Source organism: Rattus norvegicus, chromosome 17 (assembly GCF_021556685.1).
Source record: "Rattus norvegicus strain SHRSP/BbbUtx chromosome 17, alternate assembly SHRSP_T2T, whole genome shotgun sequence".
Taxonomy (NCBI): Eukaryota; Metazoa; Chordata; class Mammalia; order Rodentia; family Muridae; genus Rattus; species Rattus norvegicus.
This window is the reverse complement of record NC_141550.1, coordinates 14,782,395-14,810,010: the sequence shown is the minus strand read 5'-3', so window position 1 is coordinate 14,810,010 and position 27,616 is coordinate 14,782,395. Positions and strand designations below refer to the sequence as shown.

Sequence of the window (27,616 nt, the reverse complement as noted above, 5' to 3'; positions counted from 1 at the left end):
CAGCTGCTCCAACAACCCAGTTTTAAGAACTGTGGGTCAGTATCAAAAAATCAGATTTCTGTTCAGCCAAAAATATAACAAGTTCACTTTTCAGTTAGCCTCAGCCGTGCACGTAGTAATTAATGAACGTCAGACATCTGTGCTCGCTGGTGCTAACACACGAGTGCTTACCACACGGCTTCACAGTTATTTTGATAGTGTCCTGCTACACAACCTCTCTAAAGTCTTCAGAGCGATGAGAGAAAATGATGCACCCATTAAGCAAGAACTGGATACTTTGAAATGAATATTTAAGCAAGAATATTTAACAAGAAAAGGTAAAGGAATAAAATGGCTGGAAATCTGGAAGCAATACTGAGGAAATCTGTAAAGTTTAACAAGAAATTGAAGACTGATTCAAAAAGTGGATGAAAGTATTTTCAAGTAGAACAAAGGAGAAATAATATATGGGATGTCTGGGGGAAAGTTTCCAGGTCTAAAACAGAAAACTGTCTGTTTTAGAGTGACCCTGTCCGTCACATGCTTAGTGTGGAGAATGGAGTACGACTCATAATGAGGAAAATTCTCAAAATTTTAGGATGTTGAACTCCATAAGGAGATGCTGTAAGCCGTGACTTTTTGTGATGTTAATTTAGAATTCACTAAGAAAAGGTTTGTATATAGATTGGGCACAGGCATTAGGGACACAAATGGAGCGTGGGTAAAGGACAGTGCACAGTGCAGCTCCATAAGGGGAGAAAACTTTCCCTTGTAGGCCAATAACTCCTTGAAGACAGCTACATCTTCAGTCCTGCTGATCCCTGGAGCCAGCACCTAACAAGGGCTCACCTAGCAAGTGAACAGTAGTTATCTTGACTGTCGTGTTCAAGAAGAGAACGTGTAGTGCAGGAAGAGAGCTAGGAGCTGGAAGCAAATCCTAACTCTGACCTTTAGAAACAGAGGCCAGGATTTTTACAAGTGGAATGGGGAATGGGGATGGACGAAGTGCTGTTTTGAGTTCTTTAGACAGAAGCGATTGGGATAAGGGAGGGAGACATGAACAGGCACATCCCTGGAAACAATCCACAGCAAAGGCAAAAGTTCTGCCATTTACCCTGCCCTGCCTTCACTGACAGGATACTTCTTCCTGCATCCCTTGTCTAAGTCACATGACTTCAGCCTGGCCAATCAGGAGAGCGCATGCTGTTTGGCTAATCTGATTGGCCAGGTTCTGGTCATGTGACCAGTTAGGTCATGAATCAGGACTCACAGTTGGAAGTTCCAGGTGGGTGGCGAAATCAGTTGGTGCCCATCTTGTTATATTGAAGACCGGTCTTTCGGTAGGAAGACACTAGAAGCAGTGTGCAAAACCACAAATCTGGAATTGGTGCTCCCTTATCTCCTCGTCTAACACCAGGTACAGTCTTGTCTGTTGCCATTTGCCTTACAGTGTTGTGAATTCTCCTCTCTGGTGGTTTGTCCAAGCCCCTTTAGATTGGGTTTTATGTTCTTGGCCTCTGCTCCTGCTGGCAAGTTAGTAGAGATCGTAAGGGCTGTTACAGCCAGGTTTAAATTGGCACTCTGTGAAGGTTCAGGCACCTGGGTCTCTCTCTCTCTCTCTCTCTCTCTCTCTCTCTCTCTCTCTCTCTCTCTCTCTCTCTCCTCCCTCCCTCCCTCCCTCCCTCCCTCCCTCCCTCCCTCCCTCCCTCCCTCCTGGTCTCCCCTTCTCCCCCTCTCTATCTCCCTGTCTGTCTCTGTGTTTTCCTCTACTCCTCCTCTCTTCCTCTCTCCCACTCCTCCTCTCTTCCTCTCCACCCCTCTCTCTTCCCCTGTCTCCCTTCTCCCCCTCTATCTCCCTGTCTCTCTATGTCTCTGTTTCTTTCTCCCTCCATTCCTCCCCCTTCCCCCATTCCTGCCTCACTCTCAGCACTGTAAGACTCTACATCGGATAGAAAACAAGATGTAACTGTGACACTGGCTAGTCATAGGTAACACAATCATCTCCAGATCCTGAGAATGTCAACACTTCTACTTTATAGCCGAGCACACATGATTTTTACACTGGATTCTGTTTACATGCTGTATTATTTATCAGCCTGAGACACTGAACCATCCCTAAATGGATGAGTCAAGGATGAGGTCATTTCATCATGAAGTATCGCCTTTCTCATGTTGCAGAACTCAGAGCGAAATACCAAGTATTCTCATTTAAGATTTTCACACCTGTGTTCATCAAGGAATTTGTCTCAATTTTTTTTTCTGTTTGTGACATCTTTATTTGGTTTTGGTGCCAGTGTAATCTGGCTTTGTAGAATTAGTTTGGAAGTGTTCTTTTCCTTTCTAAGGACGAGTATGAGCATCCCCATTTCTTCAGTGGGCTGATAGGGTTTCTTCACATTTCCTAGTGGCCCTGAACTTTCTTCTGTTTAGGGATTTTTAAAAATTATCATTTTATATTTTTATTTATCTACTAATATGTTTTCAAAGTTATTATCTTGATTTTGATAGGTCATGTGGGTCTGGACATATTCCCATTTCTTCAATATTTTTCAGTTTACTAAAGTTTTCAAAATAGTTCCTGACAGTCCATGGATTTTGATGGTACCTGATAGTACCATCTTCTTTCTTGTTTCTAATTACGTTTATTTGTGTTTCTTTCTTGGTTAATTTGTCTTAAGGTTTGCCATTTTTGTATATCTTTTCAAATAGCTTAGTTATTTTTTCTTCTTGTTTTTTTTTTCTGATGAGATTTTGTTCATTTCAACTTTGATCTTTCTTTGTGCATTGCTGCCCACTGCTTGCGAACTGGTTTGTTCCGTTTCGTATGACCCGAACCGTTAGGTTGTTTGGTACGTTAGGTCTGTTTGTTGTTTGATATCCAGAGCCATGTACTTTAGTCTCATGCTTGTCTCTCTACTGCTTGACCTCTTCTCAACTAGGCCCCCTTCTACTTACCTGCTTTCTTTTTATGTGCAGCCCCAAGTTTCATGAGAATGCATTGCTCTAGTGCAGGTGAGAGGTTATTTACTAGAGCAGGGCTATCTTAGTTTTCCTGTTTGTTTATTTTTCATCCAATACATCATGACCACAGCCAACCCTCCTCTACCTCTCCTCTCCCCCAGATCAGTGGATCTGATCCCTGTTTCCCTTCAGAGAGAACAGGCCTCCCAGGGATAGCAAATGAATACAGGATAACTGGATACAATAAGACTAGGCACAGACACTCATATCAAGTCTGGATGAGGCAACCCAGTAGGAAGAAAACAGTCCTAAGAGAAGAAAAATAGTCAGAGACACCCCTACTCCAACTGATAGGAGTCCCACAACACCCCCAAGCTAATCAAACATAACATGTATGCAGAAGACCCATACCCATGCCAGCTCCATGGCTATTGTTTCAGTCTCTGTGATCCCCTATGAGCCCTGCTTAGTTGATTCTGTAGGTCATGTTTTCCTGGTATACTGAAACCCTTTGGCTTCTGTAATCCTCCCTCCCTCTCTTCCTTGGGGTTCCCTTAACTCCATCTACTGTTTGGCTATGTATCTTAGGGTTTTACTGCTGTGAACAAACACTCTGACCAAATTAACCCTGAAAAAGAACATTTAATTGGGCTTGACTCACGGGTTCATTGGTTCAGTTCATCATCACCATGGTGGGAACATCCATCCAGGCAGGCATGGTGTAGGTGAAGCTGAGAGTTCTACATTTTTATCTGGAGACTGCTAGCAGAATACTGACTTCAGGCAGCTAGGATGAGGGTCTCGTAGCCCATACCCACAGTGACACACCTATTCCAACAGGACCACACCTTCTATCTAATACTGTCGCTCCCTGGGCCAGCTATACAAACCATCACACTGCACATATCTGGGTCTCCTCCCATCAGCTGCTGGAGGCAGCTAGGATGAGGGTCTCGTAGCCCATACCCACAGTGACACACCTATTCCAACAGGACCACACCTTCTATCTAATACTGTCGCTCCCTGGGCCAGCTATACAAACCATCACACTGCACATATCTGGGTCTCCTCCCATCAGCTGCTGGAGGTAGCCTGTCTGATGATGATTGGCCTAGCAGTGGTTCTACCGTAAGTCTCTTGGGGCTGTCCAGCTTTGTGTTCTCAAGTTAGACAAGTCATTGATTGGCGGCTCCCACAAGCTCCGAGCCACCATTGTGGCTTGTTTGGTGTCTCAGTCCCATCCCTGGAAGCCTGGTTATAGTAGATGGACAGTTTATGCGTCACATCCTCCATCACTAGGAGTCTTCACTAGGGTCACCCTCATAGGTTCCAGTACGTTTTCACTGCACTAGGTTTCCATATTGCCCCCAAGTGCCCTTAATTGCCGTTGTCCGTCCCTCACCTGATCACTCCTGTTCCCACTCCCATTTACCCTTAGTCCACTTGAAAAGTTTATTCCTTTTCCCCTTCACAGAGAGATCCATGTGTCCACCCTAGAGCCTTCCTTGTTACTTAGCCTCTCTGGGTCTGTTGACTGTAGCATGGTTATCTTTTACTTTATGCTAATATTCACTTACATATCATGTTTGTCTATTTGGGTCTGGGTTACCTCACTAATCATGATTTCTTTTCTAGTTTTATCCACTTGACTGTAAATTTCATTGTTATTTTTAATAGCTGAGTAACACTCCATTGTGTAGATGTACTACATTTTCTTTGTCCACTCTTCTGTTGAGGGACGTCTAGGTTGTTTCCAGCTGCTGGCTCTTATGAAGAAATTGCTATAAACATTCTTGAGTGAGTTCCTTGTGGTAGGACAGTGTGTCTTTTGGATATAGTTGGGCCTATTCCCAACTTTCTGAGAAATTGACATACTGATTTCCATAGCGGCTGTATAAGTTTGCAATCCCACCAGCAAGGGAGGAGTGTTCCTCTGAACTAGATCATGTAAACAGTGGCTACACCACTGAAGAAAATGATTACCTCTCAATGGTACCTTCTTATAGCCTTTTAGGAGGCCATGGAGTCTCATAGATCCCTCCCATACCATGATGAAGACTGGAGGAGGCCAGTCCAATGTGCATACCACAGCTGAAATGAGTTTTGGGTGTAAAGGACATGCCATGTCTAGAAACATCTTCTGTGCTACACATTCCCCCATCCTCTGGCTCTCACATTCTCCCCATCATCCCTTTTCCACCACATTCCTGGAGTCGTGGAGTGGCTGATATCATTATTTCCCTTAGGGCTGACAGTTCCACCATCATGGATTCTAGTCACTTTAGCAAGGTTTGCACCACTCACTGCCTGCAGTGTAAAATGCTTCTCAGATGGTGGGCTGCACCGTCCATCTGGGGCTATCACCTGACTAGAAGCCACTGGACTCCACGGGATCAAAAGTACAGTAGTAGATTCCACCCTGGCACCTAGGACCTTCTCAACTAAGGGTTCTTGACCAGGTTTACAGAGCAGTTTATCCACAATTCTACTGGAGGGAATATCTTGCTTGGCAGGCCATTGTTGTAGCCTAGGATTCACAGCTGGGTCAGATTCTGGACGACCATTCTTTACCAGTAGTCTCTGTAGCAGCTTTTGGCCCAGTGAATACAGCATCCTTAAGCACTGTGAAGACTAGCCAGTAGAGAGGAAACTTCCAACCCATCTTAAACTTGATTTCTCTATGTCTTGTGACCAAAGTAAGTCTTCAGTAATAGGATCTTAAACCAGGAGCAATGGCCATTTTGGGAATTTCCCTGGCTGACAACATCTGGCACTGGATTTTTACTTAATAACCTATAGATATTAAAATGGGTTTCATCTATTGAAGACACCAGCATACACATTTCCTTTTAGATTATAATTTTTAATGAACTTATAAGGTCATATGATCCCATGTTATCTTCTTCATATATTCTTATGTTTGCTACTGCTCCCATCCCCCCTTTCCCCATACTCCTACCCCTCCTTAGACTCCCCCTCCTACCTTCCTTTCTAATATGTTCTACTATCCCTTTCCCTTACGGCCTCTTTCCCACCTCTCACCAGATAGTCCCTCTCTCTCTTTCTGACCATCACCAGCATTCACTGTTAAACACATACCTTTAACAATTTGTATCCGAGCGTTCTCATGGCATTTGCCTTTCCAGGTTTAGGTTGGTTACCTCAGTATAACATTTTACAAGTAAACTTATTTACTTGCAAATGCCATGGTTTATTTAGTTTCTTTGCCAATATATAAAATTCCATCATGTATATGAACATCTTTATTATCCACTCATCTATTGATGTGCACTATGTGTGTTCCATTTTCTCCCCATTGAAAATGAACATGGAGGTGCAGGAGCATGGAGTCCTTCAGGTAGAGGCTCAGAAGTGGTGTGTTACATATTTATTTTTTGAGGAATATCCACACTGATTTTCATAGTGGCTACACCATTTCCTACTTCCACCCACAGCAAATAAAGGCCCCTCTTTCCCTCCCTCCTTACCAGGACTCAAACTGATTTGTTTTCTTTATAATACTCATTCAGGTTGCAGTGAGATGAAATTTCAAAGTTGCTTCAAATCCTCATTTCCATGCTAGTTTGACACTTTAAAAATATTTATTAATTGCTTGTTCTGAGAACTTGTTCAGTTTCATAGGTTATTTTTAATCAGATTGTTTAGATTTCTGAATGCTTTATGTAGAAATTTACTGACATGAAGTTCCCTCTTAGACCCTGCAGTAGAATGAATGATGTTCTCCATAGGCTCACAGAGGTGAGCACTTGGTCCACCTTTGGTGGCATTGCTTGAGAAGGTTATCGAACCTTTAGGAGATTCAGCCTTGCCTAGTACATCCCTTAGGGTGGACCTTGAGAGGGTATAGCTTTGCCCACCTCCAGTGTACTCTGTGCTCTGCCTTGTGATTGAGATGTGGTCTCCTAGCTTCTTGCTCCCACCACCTGCTACCGTACCTCACCTGCCACTGAGGGACTCTCCTCCCTCTGAATCCAAATACTCGACTATACAGTAGACTACATGGCTTTGAGCCATAGTATTTGGATATAACAACAAAACTATAGCTAATACAGTCTGCTTTTGATTTTTCTAAATCTAGTATTGTGAGTTGGTGCTGAGACGACAGCAAATCACAGGAGGAGGTGACAATGCAGCAGGATCCTAAGCCTAGCTCCTCTGAGCAAGAGGTCCTCATCGGTCCTTACAGGATCCTCAAGACCCTTGGCACAGGCAACTTTGCTCAGGTCAAACTGGCTGTGCACCTCCACACAAAGATGCAGGTTGCTCTGAAGACCCTGGAAAAGGACAAAAAGAACGCTACTCTGATTTCCACAGAGCTAGAAATAATGAAATTAGTAGACCACCCTAATATAACCAAATTGTTCCATGTCATGGAAACCAGTGAGCATGTCTGCATGGTTATGGAATACGCTCCTGGTGGTGATCTGGCTGGTCGCATCATAGAGGTGAGCTACATTCAGGAAGAGGAGGCCCGACACATCTTCACACAGATAGTTTGTGCAGTTAATTACTGCCACAAGAATGGCATTGCACACAGGGACATCAAGCCAGAAAACATTCTGATGGATGCTAGAAGAAACATCAAACTGTGTGACTTTGGCCTGGCCATCAAGGTTAACACTGAGCAGAAGTCAACAGTGTTCTGTGGCACCCTTCCATACTGTGCACCAGAACTTTTCAGCATCCAAAGCTATGATCCCAGGGCCCTTGATATCTGGAGCATGGGGGTGGTACTATACATCATGGTGACGAAGCATTACCCGTTCAAAGCAACAACATATGACAAGATGAGGGAGGAGATGCGGGACCCACACTACTATATCCCGCCAAAGCTCCCAGCACACATTGCCAACCTCATCATGCAGTTGTTCACTATTGATCCTTTGCAGAGGCCCAAGATAGGTGACGTTGCGAAACATCAGTGGCTGCAGGGCAGCGAGGAGCTTTCAAAAATCACCCTACCCCAAGAGACACTCAGCAGCAAGCCCAGCCCCAGTATTATGGCAATTATGGGGGCCATGGGCTACAACCCCAAGGACATTACAGACTCTTTATATAAAAAAAAATTTAATAGCATCATGGCAACTTACTTAATTTTAAAACACCAGTCACCCTACAGGGACAGCGCTAACCGCAAGTTTAAACTCATTCAGCCTCGTAGTGCCACGATACCCACAGATCCTCCCACTGTCCATGTCTTCCTAAAGAACATCGGGACTGAGCCTGACAATTCCACCTCTGCTCCAACAGCAAAAGACAAGCCCTACAACAACGCCAAGCTTGTAAGAAAGGACAGCAAGAATCCCAGGATAACTGATGCTATGGGCCGCCAGAAGACTCGTGTCCCTCCTGAAACAGCTGCCCAGTGTGGGCCTGTGCAGCGTCACCAGGAGCCTCTCTTGAAAAGCAGCTTGCTGAAGAGAAACGTGGCTTCCAGTGCTGTATCCTCTTTTCCTGTGCAGTATGACCGTGATCAGTTCTTGAACAGTAGCTTGCAGAAGAGAGGGGTGGTTTCTAAGGCCGTGTCCTGTGGTCCTGTGCAGTATGTGCAGAGGAGAAACATGATGTCCAAGGCTGTGTCCTGTGGTCCTGTGGAGTATGAAGATGAGCATCCCCCGAGCCACAGCTCACAGAAAAGAGGGGTGGTTTCTAAGGCCGTGTCCTGTGGTCCCGTCGAGTATGAAGATGAGCATCCCCTGAGCCACAGCTTGCAGAAGAGAGGGGTGGTTTCTAAGGCTGTGTCCTGTGGTTCCATGCAGCATGATCTCGAGCAGCTCCCGAGCTTTCAAAAAACAAATATGGTTTCCAAGGCTGTGTCCTGTGGTCCTGTGCAGCTCTCCAACAGCACCTTGCAGAAGGGAGGCCTGGTTTCCAAGGCCGTGTCCTGTGGTTCCATGCAGCATGACCTCGAGCAGCTCCCGAGCTTTCAAAAAACAAATATGGTTTCCAAGGCTGTGTCCTGTGGTCCTGTGCAGCTCTCCAACAGCACCTTGCAGATGGGAGGCCTGGTTTCCAAGGCCGTGTCCTGTGGTTCCATGCAGCATGACCTCGAGCAGCTCCCAAGCTTTCAAAAAACAAATATGGTTTCCAAGGCCGTGTCCTGTGGTCCTGTGCAGCTCTCCAACAGCACCTTGCAGAATGGAGGCCTGGTTTCTAAGGCCGTGTCCTGTGAGTCCATGCAGCATGACCATGAGCACCTCCTAAGCGGCTCCATGGAAAAGAGAAACACAGTGGCTTACAGGGGTGCGTCTCCAGACACAGCTCCCTCCATGGACGTTCTTTCTGAGTACCACATTTTCCAGATGGATCCCCAGGGTGAATCCCTGACTAAGTGCAGCTCATACATCCACAGTATAGCCTCTGTATGGAGCTCTGAGGAGAAGCCTCAGGATATGGCCACCACAGACTGTCATCACAAGGACAGAAGCTTGTCCTTGCAGGAAACATCTGAACCAAGCTTTGCTGCTGCCCAGACCCAGTGTGTAACCACAGCCTCTCCTCAGAACTCATCAGGCAGATGGAAGCGGGCAAAGAGAAGGATGGTGAAGTGTTTAAGGAGATTATGCTGCTGTCTGCCAGACCAAAGGAGAAGCTGCACTTCCCAGAGGAGAGTGCTTCCACAGGAGGTGGGAGAAAGTGGAGTCACACAAAACCAGGTGAGGGGGAGAGTAAAGTCACACAAAACATCAAGAATGAACATCAAGATGCCCTTCTACATTTCACTTAATATATGTGTTTTCTAACGTCCTTGGCAACTGACACATGGTAATTGTACCTGCTTCTGGCGTATGCACTTTAACATATGTACCACATACTGTGCTGGCAGCAAATAAGGACCCACCCTCCCAACCTCACAGCATTTTCCTTATGTGGAGCATGAGAAAGTTGAGTAGAGGTAGAGAGCAGTGCATGATGACCAGAAGTTGGGGGAGGGGACAGCTGGAGTAGGGTGTTGGCCATAGGGAGCAGCCATTTGGAAGGGAGGAGTTAGGTGGGGATCTCTGCACATCAGGGCCAGCATAATCAACACAGTCAACTACAACCGACTGTATCATAGGTTTCAGCCAAAACACAGTCCCATTTCATGTGTCTTTCTGCTTTTGAGTGATGATCCTCTGTGATGAGCTTAACCATGGGTTAGGGAATCTGCCCAGGGTGGACTGAAACAGTGATAGTGGGAGGCAGGCAGGACATCTAGGTGGCAGTGTGTCTGCACAGAAGGCTTTGGCCTACATAGGAGGAGGTGCGTGAATTATGATCAGCTGCTCCCTAGGAAATCGCAGCCAGGAGGGAGTATGACTCAGTGACGGCATTCCACACCATCCTTCTGGGAGCACAGACTGAGCTGAGAGCATGCCTGAAGCTACCGGGAGTGAGAAGCCCCATGTATTTGTATGAGAGAAGATGGATTAGAATATTGGAGGAACAGTCTTCTCACCAGAGTTACTAGATAGCCTACCCCAACTGTCCCAAGGTAGGCTAGCACGGTTGAGTCCACACGGTAAGCAGTCTGTTGGGACAAGCTAATGGCATGTATTAGAGCGTCCAGATCTGTAAGGATAGTTTCAGAGACCTCCTGATATAGGTTATGAGATCTTTGCACAGACTTTGGCAAGGGCCTTGGTTCCTCCTTGTAAATTGGCCCAGCAACGGTTTTACTCACAGCTATGCTGACATAGAGTCACCTTATTGCATGCAATTATTAAAAACAATCCACAATATCACTAACTACACACCAGCAAAGGCTGTCTCCCTGCCCCCATGGCTATCCCCAAATGGCAGTCTGCCCATTTTCCCCAGGTTCGCTTGTATCTTCCCAGGCCATCTACCCACTGCTAGCCCCTGCGGCTAGCTCTAAACCACTATCCCCTTATAATTAAGACTCAAGAGACTTGTAATTTATCAGTCAGATTTATAACAGTAAATTCTCAATCCCCAGAATGCCCACACTAAGAACCCAAAAACTCAATTGATTTTGATAGAAGTTGTCCACCTAGATTGGACAAATTGCCCTATATTCTATTGCTCTCCTATGATATCCATAGCTGCCTGTGGCTATTTCAAGCCACGTGGATCCAGTTTGTCCTCTTCCTCCATCTTTCTCTGTCCTGTGTCCTCTTCCACCTCTGTCCCTTCTTTCTCTATTGCCCACTCACAGGCTTTAGCCTTATCTGACTAAGTAGATTTCACCCAACCTCACCTGCATACAGACAGCAATTCACACATGTTGGTGGGGTGCTGGCCTTAAACTTGTCACACAGCAGAAGATGCAGCATCTGTTGGTACTACGGGACTGTGGTATGAGCAGGTTGGTAAACAGCCTTGATGGGGTAAGCATAGGGAGACAGGATGATGTGTGGTTAGGAGGCAGTGGGGTGCCTGTGTCCGGAAGTCTCTTCACATTGTTTTCAGGATGCTTGAATCCTGTGACCAGTGCAGAGCAAAGATGGGGGAAACTTGAGCTGGATAGTATCTCCAAGGAGTGCAGCATGCCCTTACTCCCTCAGTCTCCCCTGGTAGAAGTTGGTTTTGCAACCTGCCCTATGGTCCCGCCTACCTTCTAGGCCAGAGGACCCAGTTTCACAGCATTCTGAGGCAGTAGTTCAGAAGGGGGAAGGAGAACTTTTGCTCTTCTGACAAGACACTGCCGGCAAGCTGGAGAATATGTGTCACTTGTGCTGTTCCTTTTTGGCTAGGTGAGTGGGCCTTGCCAGATCTAGGACATAGCAACTTCAGATGCCTTTGCTACTAACTGTAGAACTGATTTGAACCCAACATCCACCTTTAGTGTCAGGCCTAGGTGGAAACATCAGTTTTCATCCAGCTGAGGCTTTTAGCTAGCGGTGTCAGCTTCTGTCTTTTGCCATACAAGTTGTCTGTGTGTTCTTCTAGGCATTCTGTGGTAGAGAACTCCTTGTGCTGAAGAGTGGCCACCTACACGACACTGTATGGGTGAGCCAAATGTGGGGGCTCTCATTGCTCAAGATGCCACTGAGCCTTGTCTCTGGGAGAAGACAAGTTTCAGGGTTCTGGTCTAAACTCAACACTGGCCTTGAGTACAGGGAAGACATGAGGCTGCTGAAGCCAGCCTACCTCAACCCCTGGGACAGCAGTGACTGGCCCTGCCTCACAGAGGAGCAAAGGCCAACTGAGAGAAGGCACAGCTGTGGCTTTGGAAAGGCTTTGAAGGCAGATCACCTCCGTCAGACCATCATGGGCAGCCTCTCCCCTACCTCTACAGCATGGCAAACATTCTGTCACTGGCCAGAGTGGGTCCAATCATTGGGTGACTACAGAGCTAGGCCCTTGGGCCAGCTGTACTCCAGTGAAATTGGGGCCTGGGCAAGGGGGAGGTGACAGTTATGTCCCTGGCTAGGAAACTCCTGGGTAGACTCCAGACAATCAAGTGTTAGTGCTAAGTAGGTAGTGTTTTGGGAAAGAGGATGATGAGTCTGGAGACTATGGCGTACATGGGGAGCCCTGCAAGGGTATGGTCATGTTCTCATTGCTCAGGAAACAATGTTGCCATGTGGCAACATCTCAGTCCCTTGGGGTTTCAGAATAATTTCTGCTTTGAGGTTCTCCTTTAGCACAAATGAAGAACTGGATTCAGTGTCATGCCAGTGGGTTACAAGAAGAGAGCAGTTCACCGTGATTCATCCTTCTGCGTGTACTTGTTAGGAATTTTGTTTCTGTCCTCGAGTGTGGTGAGGATTATGCTGCTTAGTGACAAAGCCTCTCTCCTCAACCCTCATATACTTTTACCAACACTCAAAACACAGCCAGGAGGATGGTTATTGCAGTGAATTAAGGCAGAGGACAAGACAGGAATAGATTCTGACCCGTGAGGTGGAATTGGTCCTTCAGAGAGGACTGGTGTGAGGATGAGAAATTACCCCTGCTGAGTGCTGTCTTATCCAGAAGGTACAGGTGCCAGCTGAGGATCTGGGAAGTGACTCAGAGTCTCAGTGCAGACCCAGTACAGCCTGAGGAGGGCTAAAGAAAACCCCGCAATTGGTCCTGATAGCCAGTCCTTATTGAAGTTATCCTCCCATGAGACCCACATCTAGTAATGGCTGCTGCTTAACTGATGAGCAGGCTCAGCCAGGCCCGTTGGTGCTTAGCTATTTGCCTGGTCAAGAGCCTACACACAAGGACCTCGCTCCAACCCTTGGAGTGCACATGAGACCTGCAAAACTTCCCTTAACTGTGGATTGTAATAAATGTGGAATTTTACAGGCTAGGCTTGGTATTGTAGGTGTATTACCACCTATAAGGGTTATGGGAGGTTCAGGGCTGAAGCAGGAGGGTTGTCAGTTAAACCCCACTTGGGCCACAGGGCATTCAGGGCAAGTCTCCTCAACATAGCGCAGCCCTGTCTAAAGTAACATGTATACAGAGGGCCATGGATGCAGCTCAGTGGTAGAATGCGTCTTCAGGCCTGGAGAGAATCCAGCAAAGGAAGTGAAAGACCGCAACAGGACTTCCATAGGAGTAGGGTCTTCGTGTCACCATCAAAGGGCATGGTGCTCGCCTGATTGAAAACTGGGGTCTAGTTGATGATGTCAGCTGAATGTTTCCTAGCTGCCTGTGGATCTTGCCTTAAACCACAGTCAAAACAGCCCTAGCCAGCTGAGGGCTGGTCTAGCCTTGTCACCTGTGTCATTAAGGAAGCAGGAAGATCCCCTTAAGAAAATGCATTCTGCAGGCTAACAGTAGAGACTGCATAAATAGTTCAGAGAGCTCAAGACTGGAAAACAGCTGTCTACTAGAAGTTTTTAAGGGCAGACAATGAATTCAGGCTCTAGGAAGGCCCACTAGTCCAAAGAGGCTGTGACAGGGTGATGGCAGGGATTCTGAGAGTCTCTAGTCTGCATTCACCCAGGAACAGTGGGTAAACCTAGGGAGGACCCAGATGTGCACCTTAGCACCCTGGAGTCTGAGGTCTCTGGGTCCATCCCTTCAACCCTCCTTGCTAGATGGAGCAGTGCAGATGTCAGACCAAAAGCAGCAGCAGCTCCAAGACTGTCTTCAGCAAAACTACCCTTGCTCACTGTAACTCACCAACTGTTAAAGTGGTCCATTACCCCCATTTTCTCCAACACTCCGTCCTTTCCTCCTCTTCCCAATGCCACCTCCTCTTAGCTCTAATGTAAGACCAGCCAGTAAGCAGGAAGGAGTTGTTGGCTCTTAGGGTGCAGGACAGAAGCACAGTCAAATCTCTGTTAGGCCCACTTTGAGGATACACCACACAGGTGGCTGAGTGTTTCTTCCTTTAACCTCTTATGGGTTCCTAGTGACTTACATCCCATCTGTTGAGAGACAAGCACTTTCAGAGCTAAAGCTAGCCCCCTTCAGGTACACCAGGCCCAGGTCCTGATCTAGGCCTCTTAGCCACAGGAACTGAGCCTCCAAGGAGAGGTCGCCTTAGGTTTGGCAGCTGGGAGAGGATCAGGGCTGAGGTCCATTGGCTGAGGATTTGAGGACTGGGAAGCATCTCCAGGAGATCCCAGGGAGATCCGTGTTGGGACCCAAGTGGCTGGACGGTCTCCAGAGCACCAACTGGTACTAGGGGAACAAGGGGAAAGACAGGCTGTGGAGCTCCTCCTTGTCCTCCTTGGTTCTAGTCTGTGACTCCCGGACTCCTTGGTAGCAGAGGGTCCTCTGAGTCCCCTGAACATCTGCAGCCTGGGGTTTGGGAATGGGTTCCATGGCCGTGGGCAGAAGCAGTAGATGGGGTGACTTCCAGTGAGGGCAGCTCTTGATTCTTCTGCAAGACAGCAACAGGCTTAGGCCCAAGCATCTATGCATCATACGTCAGTGGTCCTGTGGCACTAGTGGCCTCAGAAAGCCATCCTGGCCAGTGCACTGACTGTTCTTTGAGGACCATGGTCATTTCTCTCTGTACTTTTGAAGATGACCAACACAGAAACCTTGGAGGCTGCTTGGGAAGAATCAGTCTTGGGAGGTGCTGTCATGCCCTACTCCTTTCCTGAGGCAGGTGGCACCTCCAGCGCCTGGGGAGGAAGTGTGCAAGAGTGGCTCAGCCCCATGCAGGGAGGGCCAGAACATTTGGGTGGCGGTAGGAAAGGGAGGAGACAGCTATGTTGGAGAGACTGGGTCTGAGGCTGTGTTGCCTTGATGGGATCCTTCTAGCTCTATAGAGTCTCTCTTCTTCTCCACATCTGCACTCCTCATCTGGGGCAGCCCCAGCCTTAACGGCAGGGTCTCTTCCCTCTAGGTGTCTTGTTGTCTCTTGTTTACTCCCTGCTTTCCGTGTTCCACCTGGTGTCCCACTGCCTCTTGCTTATGTACTGTTGTACCCATGTCTGTCCTTCCCTGACTACCTGATCAACACTGACTTCTTCCTCCTGTTCCAGATCCTCTGCCATTTTTATCTCTGGTATAGGGGAGAGGATTTCAGCCACAAAGTGGGGTTTTGCAATGGCCTCTACCTGTAAACAGAAAGACAAGAATGCTGAGGGCAGGAAAAAAGTCTAGAAAACCTCCAAGGGAATCAACAAGCAAAGCCTGGTACTTCCTGGTCCATATAACATGATTGACAAGGCAGGATGGTTTCACACACACAATTAGGCAGTAAGGAAGCAGGCTTAGTTCCAAAGACCTGGGATGCTATACCCAGAACCTGGCTAATACCAGAGCTCCAGATGCAGCTCAGTTGTTCAACAAGGTTTTCCTGGGACCATGGCTCATATGTGTATCTCTAGAGTCCTGGATCAGTGAAAGATTCATCCTCTTCTTGCTCTGGCTTAATGTTTCTATTTCTCTCCCCTCCTTTAGGCTCTTTAGCAGTAGATTTTGGGAGCCCCTCCAGCCAGTGCATGGTGTCCGTGTACTTTTGACCAGCTTCAGGCAGGATCTCTGTGAGTGCTTTAGTCTCTGGTGACTGCAGGTATCTGGAGACCAGCAGGTAGGTTACCAGGGTAACCCTCTTGGTTCATTTTTATAGAGGTGCGTTTTGGGAGATAAGAGAGCATGATGGAGTAGGAATTTGGTTCAACTTCACCCCAGCCATGCCTGGGAGAGCAGAGTTCAGGGGAACTGCACTGGCCTAAGATAAACCAGGACAACTGTCCTAAAGACCTATGAGAGGGAACTTTGCAAGAACATCTGGGAGAGCCATGTGGGAGAACATTTTGAATCACCAATATCCCAGTTACTTTGTAAACCCAGTGCCTCATTCCTGAGTGTATGGTGTATGGGGCCTTTGGAAAGGTGACAGGAAAGGAGAGTAATTAGCCAGGTCATCTAAGACCAAGGGCAGCATAGCCCCAGGCTGTATGGAGATAGTTAGCTTGCATAGCAAATGCCTCATTCTGGAAGAAGAGGCCTGCATGCGATTGATTTGGCCTCTGCATGGACACCGACAGGCTCTTCAACAAGACATTGAATGTCTCATTGGGTGCAGGAGCAGACACAGGAAGGCTCTCCTCATCCCCAACTGTGGATTCTCTCCATTCCCTCTGTGCTCTCAAACTGTGAAACCGAGCCATGAAGCTCAGTCTGAGGTGAGATGGAGGCCATGGCCAGCTTCCAGCTCTGGAGAACTGCTAAGGGCAGGCATGTGAAGCAAGGTCCTGGGGTGGGCTGGTCCAGTTCCAAAGAGGTTGCTGATCTCAGGACAGAACCATAGTTCTGAGGACATCTGAATTCTCTTGGGATCTGCAGGAATCCAGTTCAGTTGAGGTGTTCCAGAAAGCGTCTCTCCTTCAGGTTCTTCCTGCCTCTGCCCAGGATGCCATAGAAGATTCACCTGACAAGCTGGCCAGGGATATGACTGGTGTGTAGTACATCGGAGATCTTGGACCAGATGCAGAGACCCTGAAGCTGAGACTGGGTGAGGTGGGACCACCTGGGAGACAAGGGCCCAGGAGATGTCAGGGGAGAGCAGAAGGGAAGCTGAGAGGTGTGGCTGCTTACTTCTGAGAGCTGTGCACATGAGGGAATCACATGGTGCAAAGGCAGAAAGAGGAAAGGCAGAGACAGGTCCTCTAAGAGCATCCTTCCTCTGCATGATCTTTCCGTTTTCATCAACATTATGAATACAACCGAGTGGGGTTTGTTGAGCAGCTGTGCTGATTGTCCTGGGTAGCAGCCGGCCTCGAGGGAAGCAGGCCCAGCTGTCGCCTGGAGAATAGAGTGCAGATGCGGGGTGGCAGGTAGGGGTGTAGACTGGAAAATGGGGCAAAGAGGGGATGGGCTGTATCTGTTGGGGTTGGGGTGTGGATATCTCACCTGGCTGTTCAGGATGGCAGCGGGCCTCTGGGGAAACAGGCAGAGCTGTGGCCTGGAGAATGCAGAGCAGGTTTGGGTCACAGGTTTCTTCTTTTAAAGATGGTAAGCAAAGGAGAGAAAGAAAGGAGGTTAGTGAGAGACAGACAGAAGGACAGAACCTCCTTGGAGGCTACATAACAGGGAGCCTTATTTCTCTGGATAGTGGAGGGGAATCTGGATAACATAGGGCAAAAAATGATCTGCTTTGGACGCTGGACAGCACCACTGGGGTGGGATTGGACAGCTGTGCTTGTCTACAGCTTTGGGATCTAGGTTGTTTGTGTTTTTCTATAACTTGAGGTGCATCATTAGGTTGTTGGGGGTCTTTCAGATTTTATGGTGTATAATTAATTCATAGCTATAAACCTCTAACCTCCTCTATATTTCTTCCTGGCCTCGTGTGGCGCTTCCATTTTCCATAATAAAGAGGTTGTGATGAAGGCAAGTCTCATGGCCAGCCCAGTGAAGAGGGCATTCTTCAAAGTGACTACAAAGTCTTCCTGTCCTTGAGCTGTGGTGCACTGGAGGAGGTGAAACCTGCATGCCACGTTCTCACACGTAAACAACTGGTCCTGGAGAAAAGGAACAAACTTGTATGACATCACCTCTGAGGTAGAACTCATTAAATCATTGGAAGATCATCAAACTCTTATACACGGTTGATACACCATTAACCACTTACATGATAATTGGGTGTGTGGTGAGGAGAAGAACTGGAGAGGTGCCCAATGGAGGATGGAGCATTATGGCTTTTCCAGCAGGCTACATCAGTTGTTCACTTCCTCCTCCGGAGGCACAGGCTACCAGAATATCCAATTGGAAAACATCTAGTGGATGCAGCAGGAAATTCAAAGCTTTGTGACTTTGGTATGGCAACTAAACTCACAAAGGGACAGGTGATGGGGAAGCTCTGTGGCTCCCTGATCTACCTGACCCCAGATACCTTGACAGGTAGACTGTGTAATGGCCTTACAGTTGACACAGAATTTGGATATCCTTCTCAGTGTCATGTTCACAGATCTCTTTCCACACTTAGAAACAATTCTTTCAGGCATGCACCCGCTCATCACCACCACAATGTGTCATCTTTCTTGTTACTTGTCCAAAACCCACCAGGTTATTATTGCAAGCTTGGTCCTGGTCCTCCCTTCCCCGTGATAGTGGGTCATCTAGTGGAACACACATGGCTGTACCACATCCAAGAACATGCACCACTTGTCTCTAAAGAAATAATATTGATGACCATGAAGAACATGTGTATGATTAGACACGGGTAAACTATGTAAAACACAGGTTACAAAATGAAAGTCACAGCTAAATTCAATGTTTTGAAACATCAGTTGGGCTGTGGGGATAGCTGTCTCCCAACTGTAAGGCCCCATTTAAATCCCAGTGCTGCAGGGTTTCTTGCCTAACACCCAGTGCTGCCCAGAGAAGATGCGCTGTCTAGGTACCACAGACACGGAAAGCAAAACTGTGAATGTTTGGAGGACATTGAAGTTGGTGTGACTCTGGGTGACACTCCACTTGATGAGGAGTCCCCAACAGAGTCAGCCTAGGACGCAACAACCACAGGGCTAAATGAAGAGAACAAGAGCTTGTGCCCTGTGGAGCCCCCAACAGGGTGAGTCTCACCCAGTGTCCCAGCCCCAGGTTGAACCTATAGACTCTGGCTCCAAGATGGCTCTGGCTGGAAGGGACCGAGGAGGTGAATTACTTGAGTATTTAGAACACTTTGCTGCTGCCTGCCCACCCAAAGGTGAGTCATGAATACTTGTGGTAAGGAGCTGCAAAGAAAGGAGACAGGAATGGGGTCCTGTAGTTTAGGGCATCAAAATGCATGTCTACATTTTATTTTAATGCTTTTTGGATGACCCTTGTAAGTGGCAAATTACAAATTTATGGTGTACAAGACTTAAGGTGTCAATGTCTTTAGAAGGAACAAGCTTACAGTCTCCCTCTCATGTAGATTCTTGGGTTGTTGAGCCAGATGTAGTTAGCAGAGTGTAGCAACCAGAGGATGGGAAGGGAGAGAGGAGAGTTTTGCAAAGGGGGCAAAGGTTCAGTAGTTGGGGGATCAAGTGGAGGGCTAAGGTACAGCAGGGTACTTAGTGCCAAGTCCTGCCTATGTTAACATGACTAACGGAAGACTTTCCATGGATCTTTTTTCAAGTGGTGAAATAGACAAGGCCTGGTGCAGATGGACAGCCACTGAAGAGAGCCAGGCCAGAATGTGAATGTCAGGGTGCTGTTTGCCCACACACCCAGGGCACAGGCTCCACAGCCATCCTTCATCAGGTCTTTGCTGCCAACTCCCTGCTTGCTCAGCCCAGCACTGCAGGCTGCACCAATAGGTGGTCTCACGTGACATCTACCTGATGAAGGCCTACCTCTCCAGCTCCTGTGGAACAGCTACCCCTGGAAGCCAGACTGTCTGGCATACAGGTCTCAGGCTTCTCACCATCCCTGTCCCTGCATGCTCTCCAGTCTTCTCTCTCTCAGTTCTGAGGGACATAGATAATCTGCATGAGTCCACTGGGAGAAGGGGGATAAGAAAAGGGGTAGGATTTGAAGGGAATTGGGGGAGGAGTAGATCCTACCCTGAGGAAACTCCTGTCACAGAGGTGAGGAGAAAGGGGTGGGAAACAGGAGCAAACTTCTCCTCAGCAGTGGAGTTGGAGGGTGCAGGCCATGGCCCACCGAGAGAAGAGGCCCTGATTGGAGGGTCCCAGCATGTGCCAAGGCACATGCGTATGCTATTGGCTTAGAAATGTGCTCTTGTCCTGGGTTGCTGAGGTAGGGTGTAGCAGGAGAGAAGGGAAACCACATCCATCACTAGAGACCTATCCGTGTCCCGTCTGCTAGGGTACAGGGCTGCTCTGTCAATAGCTGTCTGTCTTTGTCTCCACAGCCTCCTTCCTTCCAGCCTCTGTGGTGATGTCCCTTCCTATCCCACAGAAACAATCCCTCAACACTTACTTGACTGCACTTGAGATCGCTTTGGTTCCTGCAACACGGTGGGTAAGGCCTCTCTGGGACTGGGGCTCAGAATGTCTCTGTAGGAAGCAGCCGTCGGGCTACTTTGTAATCAGTGTCCGCCTCAGGGGTAAGGTTTAGAAAGAACCATGGAGCCATGGATGGCAGCCAGTGATGCTGAGTGGACACTAGCTGCTGTGGTGCTGCAGTGCTCTTCTGGGTACCTTCTTGGTGGGGTGGAGCTCCTGGCGTCCACAGGGACCCACCAGCTGACCAGGAACACAGGGGGATGACCTGTGGATATCATGCATTTGAGATAATTCTGAGTCCACCAAGTATCTGCTTGTGGTAAAAGATGGGTTTCTGAAGCCTGCCCTTGACAGAACACTAGTCCAGTGAATACAAGGGAGGTGACTTATGCAGGATGCCCTGACCCAGAGGGGAAGGCGCTGACTTGCTTTTGGGATTTGGTCTGTTGTGCTTAGCAGCAGGCTTTCCTCTCTCACCCTCTGGCCCCAGGCCTTTTTGGCATCCTGGAATATTCTCAGGAGAGTACCAAGTTGTGTTCCCAGCTATGTGGCATGAATGTGGTCATGTCACTGGCCAGCCACTGCATGACATCATACTTTTTACAGCCCCGACCATGTAGTGAGTCCCATTTGGCCCCACATGGGAACAAGGCAGAGGCGCAGATGGTCTTGTTTGTGTGGGCCGAGCAGGTGTGGGTGTGGGTGTGGGTGTGGGTGTGGTGTTCACTGGGGTAGGCCTCAGCTTCTGCTTCTACCAGGGCTGGGAAGGTGGTACATTTTGTTGCTCTCTTGGAAACAAGTTAGGGGAAATAGTCAATAGGGAGTGCAGTGGAGAGGGAGTGAGAGGGGAGGGTAGAAGGAGAGAAGACTGACTGACTGACTGTCTGTCTGTCTGTCTGTCTGTCTGGTTTATGAGGTCCTCTCAAGGAAAATTGGGTTGCTTAGTTATGGCCCTCAGCGTGCTTCTCTGTATATAAGGTGTGCCAGGAACCTTTGTTGCAGAAGATGATGAAAGGTGCCTTCACACCTGATCTCCTGCTTCCTTAACCTGTCTTGTAGGGAAATCACACAGCTCTGAAGACATTTTCTATGATGGCTCATTGGTGCTCATCTTGTGGCCATCCAAAGAGAAGAGCAGGGACGAAGCCCAGCCTGTGGCAGCAAGTTTCACGATGGAACCCACATTGTTAGGTCACACACAGAGGTGTGCATGTGGCACTAACTAACCTGAACATTGTCCACACATGGCTTTGGTTTTCTACTGAAGAGCAGAGTACGGTGAGGAAGGGGTCCTTGAACCTAGCACCTTTACCAGTTGCTTGTCTATATCCTGCACACTCGGCAGCTGGGAGCCAATGTGTTTCCTAGCTGCCTCCAGGTTTCAGGATGTTCAGATCCACAGTTCCACTGCAGCCCACAGAATTCCTGCTTATGATGGAGGAAACGCCAGGGGCCTTATCAGAGAAATGGAGGAGCTTCTTCTTGAGGGATGAACAAGTTAGGTCAGGGAACTGGGTCATTCCTGATCCAGGTCTTTGGCCCTAGCCGTGATGTCCTCTGTGGCCCCAGGCTGGGCTTAGGAGTTCAGTGTCAGCTCCAGAGACCCACCAGCCTTCCTCCCGGGTCTCAGTTCTGCTGGCTGTATTTGATGGGTTCAGCATTGAAACTTTCTTTGCTCTGTATCACCTGGACAAGCATAAAGGAGGTGGGAAGTGGGAGGACAGAGGCTCTAGTGTGACATGTTGGTAGGGAGCCTTTTCTGACCACCTGATCCCAAAGCCTGCTGCCAGGAAAAAGAGCTGGTCCAGCCAGGCTGCTTGGTGTCTCTTCCCAGGGGAGGTTACAAAGGAAGGAGACGGGCTTTGTGCTTGTCTCTCTTTAGTCTCTGACCACCAGTGGGAATGAACATGCTCTTCTCTGGCTGCAGCCTTCATCCCAGGGAATGTGAGACTTTGTGTCTGGTTATCCATTTGTCTGGAATGGTCTTCCTTTCTTACAGCTGCTTGGCCAGACCTTGCTACCTGTAGCTAAAATTGCCTCTACCTAGCAGCAGCAGCAGCAGCAGCAGCAGCAGCAGCAGCAGCAGCAGCAGCAGCAGCAGCAGCAGCAGCAGCAGCACACTCCCCACCCCCCGTCCATGGAGCAGTGGTGGACAGGGAGAGGAGAGGTGGGCATCATTGGTCCTCTTGCTGAGGAACTTGACATGTGGTTTCCTGGGGCTCTTTCCTCAGAGCCTCAGGGCTTAGAGTGAAGCCAGGGACATGCTGTGGATAGTGACAATGGTAATACCAGTTCCCAATGGGGCTGGGACCCTTTTTACCGTGTTATCCTTGGTGCAGGAAGTGTGTCGCCTTGGGAAACATCAAGTGGGTGCTGAATGTTGCAAACCCATCCTTGGACTCTGCAGTTTACCAGAAGAGAAATGTCAGCCTTCTCTCATCCATTGCAGATGTTCCAGAAAGCCTCCGTGAAGAAGTTCAGACTTGTCCCTTTGTGACTAACACAGGATGATGTGAGCAGCCTCTCGAGTTTGGTTTTCTTCCCTGAAGATCCTTTCTTGTGTGGTACTGCTCTTGTAGAGAACCTGAATTTGGTTCTCAAAGCCCAAATAGTGAGTTTAATGTTGCTGTTACCTAACAGTGCTAGACAGTGGGATTGTGCCTCACTCAGGTTCAAACAGGTAGGGTGGTCACTGTTAGTCACCCAGCCCATGACTCCCAGACTCAGTATTCCAAACTGAGACACTTATTTCACATTGGTAGGGAGTGCTGTGTCTCTGAGCTGCTTGGGTTGAGAAAGACTTTTAAGCCCCGAAAGCGTCTCACAGCCTGACTGACCCCTTAGCCTAGACGTGGGATGGAAGGAATCGGGCTGAGTGCCACAGAAGCAGAGAAATGGAACAATAAAATTTGTCCATCCCTCCTCACTAGAAAGGCTGAGGCAATATGAAGTGACTCACCCCTTGTAGGACTAGCTCATGGGAGCCATTAGGAAGAGCATCCCAGTCAGCCAGACCCCTTCTCTTCAGTACCTCCAGGCCAACAAGTCCCAGATGCCTTGGGGCCTCTGCTTACCCACTCCCTTTCAGTCTTCAATTCCACACTTCTCACCTCAGCACAAGTCAAGAGAAAACTTTCCCTGCCAGTTTCCCTGGTCCCCCAGGCTGTTCACTGTGCCCAGGCTCTCATGAGTCCTGTGAACTCCACAGAGGCCATCCTCTGCCACCAGCCTCTCCTGCTTCTTATAATTGCACCAGGAGATTGACCAGTCAGGGTGTGAACAGTCTGCTCTCTGTGGCCCGTGTTAGGCTCACGAGAAATCTAATGAGAGTTTCACCATCCAAACATGCCCCTCTTGTCACAGGGTGACGGCTCCATAGTCAGCATTCTTGTAAGAAAAGCAGGAGGACCTACCTGAGTTAGACCCCCAGCAACCACAGAAAAGCCTGGCAGGGCAGTGTGTGCCTCTCGTCCCACCTCTGGGAGATGGAAGCCGACAGACCTTGGAACTCCCTGTGCAGAAGATGGAGACTCATTGCCAGGCTCTAGCGTCAAGTAGAGACTGTCTCAAAAGTAAGGTAAAGAGTGACAGAGCAAGAGACTTGATGCTGACCTCTGTCCTACTCACAAAGACCAAGCACATGCACGCACGTGTCTTTAAACACATGTGAACGCATGCACCTGTACACAGATACAGACAGACTAGGCAGGGGACATGGGGGAGGAGGAGGGGGAGGGGGAGAAGGAAGGCGGGGGAGGGGGGAGGAGGGAAAAGAACACAAGTTATCATTCGTCTTTCAGAAATGATTATTTTTCTAATGTGTACTATGTACTTTTCAAACTGCAGTAATTAGGATTTTTGTTCATTCTGGTGAAAGGTCCTGCAAAATTGTGTTTGAATTTGGTTCTCTTCTCATTAGACGTGTCTGCTGAAGAGTAGATGATTGGCTTCAGGCTGTAAAGAGTGTACCCTGTATCTCACATCCTCCTCCAGAATGCAGAATTCCCTCCAGAACCTCCAGAAGGGAGCAGTATCATGACCTGATAGGGACAGGCAGAAGGATTCTGGAATCGAGGTCAAAATTTACAAAGAGCAAGAAAGGTTCTGCAGTCTCCGGGAAAGAAGGCAGACAAGCTCAGTCATCGTGGAGATGTTGGTACCCATTTTCTGCTGAGTGGATATGTCAACAAACACCATGCCAGCAAGTAGAATCGTCTGAAAAGTAAATTCACATAGAAAGAAAAAGGAGATAGCCCATTTGCAGACAAAAATGAGCTGGAAGGTGGCTCCACATTGGGTAGATTGTCTACTGTACTGAGCTCCAGTCATGAACACACAATAGTCTAGTCAGCCACAGCCCACACAAGCCCAGACACAAAAAATTAGTCATCACAATTTTTTTCTCATGGTTTTGTTTCAGGTATCTTTAGGAAATTTATACCACAGAAGTTAGCAATATATTTGAGAGGGAACTACCTCATGTATTTTTTTCAATTATTGTTTTTGTTTCATCACACACAACTGAAACCCTTGAATAATAAAAGGTTCATAAATAACCAGTTCGTGGGCATGACTGTAGCTACACACAAGCGCTATGTATAGGCAGAGAGTGACTGTGGGATGTGTGTCTGTGTTAACTATGTTCATGCAACTTCTGTGTGGTCTCCCCTTCCCAGCAGCATTTGTAAAGAGCTGTGAATGCCCCTTTCACATTAGTCCTGGTTCTCCCACATCAATCATCGATCTAAATGAGTCCCAAGAGAGATGGCCACAGGCCAATCTGGTCTGGGCAGTCCCCTCACCTGAGACTCTCTTTTCCCAAGTGACTTTTTGTTGTATCAATCTGACAATAAAATCTAATATAGAGCCTCTTCTAGATGCTTCTGGGAAGAAGAACACATCTATAAAGCTACAGTGACATGGGGCCAGTGACTAGGAGCCCTTGCTCCAGGGGAAGCACAGGTTCCAGCTTGAGAGCCTGTGGGCCACACTCTGTCAGCCATTTAGGACATGGCTGCTTTGACTCTTTTCTGTGTATACTTCTGGTCATTGTGTTTTCAGTTTTTTTTTTTAATCACATCTCTCTAGTCAAGCAGACCACCCTCAGTCCCTTTAGTGGCATGGCCCAGAGCCTTGGGGTTGATACCTGGGAGGGCGTCTCTGACACACACCTTTCATTAGTTCACCTTGCTGCCACATATGAGGACTCAGGCAGAGAACTGACTCCCACATGTTGTCCTCTGTCTGTCTTGCACAAACGGGGCCCTGGTCATGTGCATGTGCAGACAGTAAATTAATATGAAGTTTTATTGGTTTATATGACAATTTTTTTTGGCCAATAAGATTTACTGTGCATCTCAACCTGGATTCAGTCTTGTAGTGTTAGGTGGTGGTATTTTCTCTGCCGTCACAGAAGTTTGAATGTGCTTATTAAATCAAGCTTGCCTGCTTGATGTTAATTTTACTATATCAGTTGTTTCAGTGAGCTATTTGCTCACGGATTCTCTGTCAAATAGCTATCAGCAGTTCTCTTGATTTCGATTAAACTTTTAGAAACCTCGTGGCTGGAGCAATAAGCTTCGAGTTTATTATAGTGTTCAGTTAGATCAGTGCAGAATGCATTTGTGTAGAACAACATTATAATATATCAAAGGCACCTCAAAGTTAAAACAGCTTTATGCTTGATAGGTTACTACCTTTCTAGGATTATGTGCTTATTGTATATGAATCTGTGGACAGGCTCCTGGACAGGACTCAGACAAGGCCTTCCAGGGAGTTGTACAGTTGACAGACAGGCAGCCCACGACAGTGTCAAGAGACTTAACCATCATGGTGCACATTCTGTAGATTCAGATGCTAGAATTTCAGGGCAGCACGTGGGAGATACCTCAGTATTTGTTGCTGGAAATGTGTGAAGACCTAAAAGTTCTAGTCCTGGTGCCCACATACAAAGTTGAGTACAGTAGCATCCAGGTGTTGTCCCTCCTCTGGGAAGGCACAGAAAAGAGTAGCTGAACTGGTGAACTCAAGAATTGGTGGGAGGTACGTCTCAAAAACCAAAGTAGGAGACCACAGAAAAGGGGGTTGACCTTTGGCCTTCATGAGAAACTGCACATGAACACACACACACAGGTTTGAGGGTGAGGAGATGAGACTAGAACCTTGTCAAGCAAGGTTGGTTCTATGGGTATAGTGCCCCAGAATCTGCCATCCAGCTCAGAGTAACACAGTCTGCCTCTGGTTGGCATAAAAATCCCATTTTTCCTTCCTAGAATCCATAGCTTATGTGTGATGTGTAGAAAAGTTTTACCTCCTTGTGGTACTTGAATTTTTTGCTAACAAAGTCCCCCCACCCCCTCCACCCCACAATTTCTCATATTCCCAGGGAGTTTGCTAGTGTGCATTATAGGGCTGCTTCTCTGTGGTTGCTATGAGGATTCCATTTAAATGCAAAAGTGACATCTAGAGTAAGCTACAGCAGTGCAAGAACGTGCAAGACACTGCTGCAACCTCAGTGCCCCAGCTGCTGTGTTACACATGTGCATGCAATAACAAAGAGTAGCAATTTATGATACATTAGCAATATAGATCATGAAGACAAACGTACTCACTTTGTACTTTTAATATTCTATGAGTATGGTCTTAACATGCTGATTCCTCATCTACTAGCATCCTCCAATAGCATCCTGATGACTCATGTACGTGTCAGTTGAACCTGAAGGATTTGCTCAGGCAGGGCATGGCTAGTGGTACCCTACCTGCTTGAAAGTTGGAGATGGCTTTATTGAGGCTCAGGTGGTGGCAGCCATGACCCGGGCATCAGACAAGGCTCTGTGGATATGTAGAAAGTTCTTTTGAAAGTGCTAAAATGGAGTAAAGCAGAAATAACTGGGCAGGATTGTCCTCTGTGGCGGTCACAACCCAATGACAGGTATATTCCGACCTCTTGCCCTGTTGTGTGGCCTACATGGGCAACAATACATGATTATGGGACTGTTAGACATTTGGGGCTATTACACATTCTCCTTTATGAAGCAGAGAAGGATGTGCATGTTCTGTAAACGGAGTAGACATAGTCACTGCCTACAGCAAGCTTTCCTCAGTGAGGGAGCTACTCAGTGTCTACCTTCTAAAGCTGTGAGCAACTCATGTGATGCACAGCTACCCAACCAGGTTGTCATTAACCAGACACTCATTTTGCAGACCATGCTGATAGTCCCTAGAACACCATGTGGCACGACACATGCCATATAACCCCTAAGGCAGTAACGTTGGTAGCCATCTTGGCCAGTTGGACTGAAGCCCTTGGAAAAGCATAAGCATCGAACCACCCCGTAGGACTGTTCCTAATGCAC

The 27,616-nt window shown here is 47.7% G+C and overlaps 1 protein-coding gene across 6 annotated transcripts; it reads left to right on the top strand.

Annotated features, from left to right (window-relative positions):
* The first annotated feature begins 1,279 nt into the window (after positions 1–1,279).
* On the top strand, positions 1,280–25,823 carry LOC102549716 (high mobility group protein B1-like). 6 transcript variants are annotated; one of them, XR_015641131.1, is made up of 12 exons: positions 1,280–1,396; positions 7,040–9,617; positions 15,763–16,490; positions 16,696–16,819; positions 17,684–19,015; positions 19,430–19,701; positions 20,168–20,277; positions 21,321–21,539; positions 22,261–22,428; positions 22,711–22,773; positions 23,625–23,838; positions 24,181–25,823. XR_015641131.1 is itself a non-coding variant. In XM_087591675.1 (2 exons), exons 1-2 carry the CDS (start codon positions 7,089–7,091, stop codon positions 15,769–15,771), a joined length of 2,538 nt encoding a protein of 845 aa, XP_087447801.1. In that variant the 5' UTR covers positions 7,024–7,088; the 3' UTR covers positions 15,772–15,892. The 6 variants fall into 6 exon arrangements, 1 of the variants encoding a protein (XP_087447801.1); XR_015641132.1 differs by having other exon boundaries at positions 15,763–15,892; positions 22,711–22,872; positions 24,181–24,820; XR_015641133.1 differs by lacking the exons at positions 1,280–1,396; positions 7,040–9,617; positions 15,763–16,490; ... (1 more) ...; positions 17,684–19,015; positions 19,430–19,701 and having other exon boundaries at positions 20,171–20,277; positions 21,321–21,465; positions 22,711–22,872; positions 24,181–24,820.
* The last annotated feature ends 1,793 nt before the right edge of the window (positions 25,824–27,616 follow it).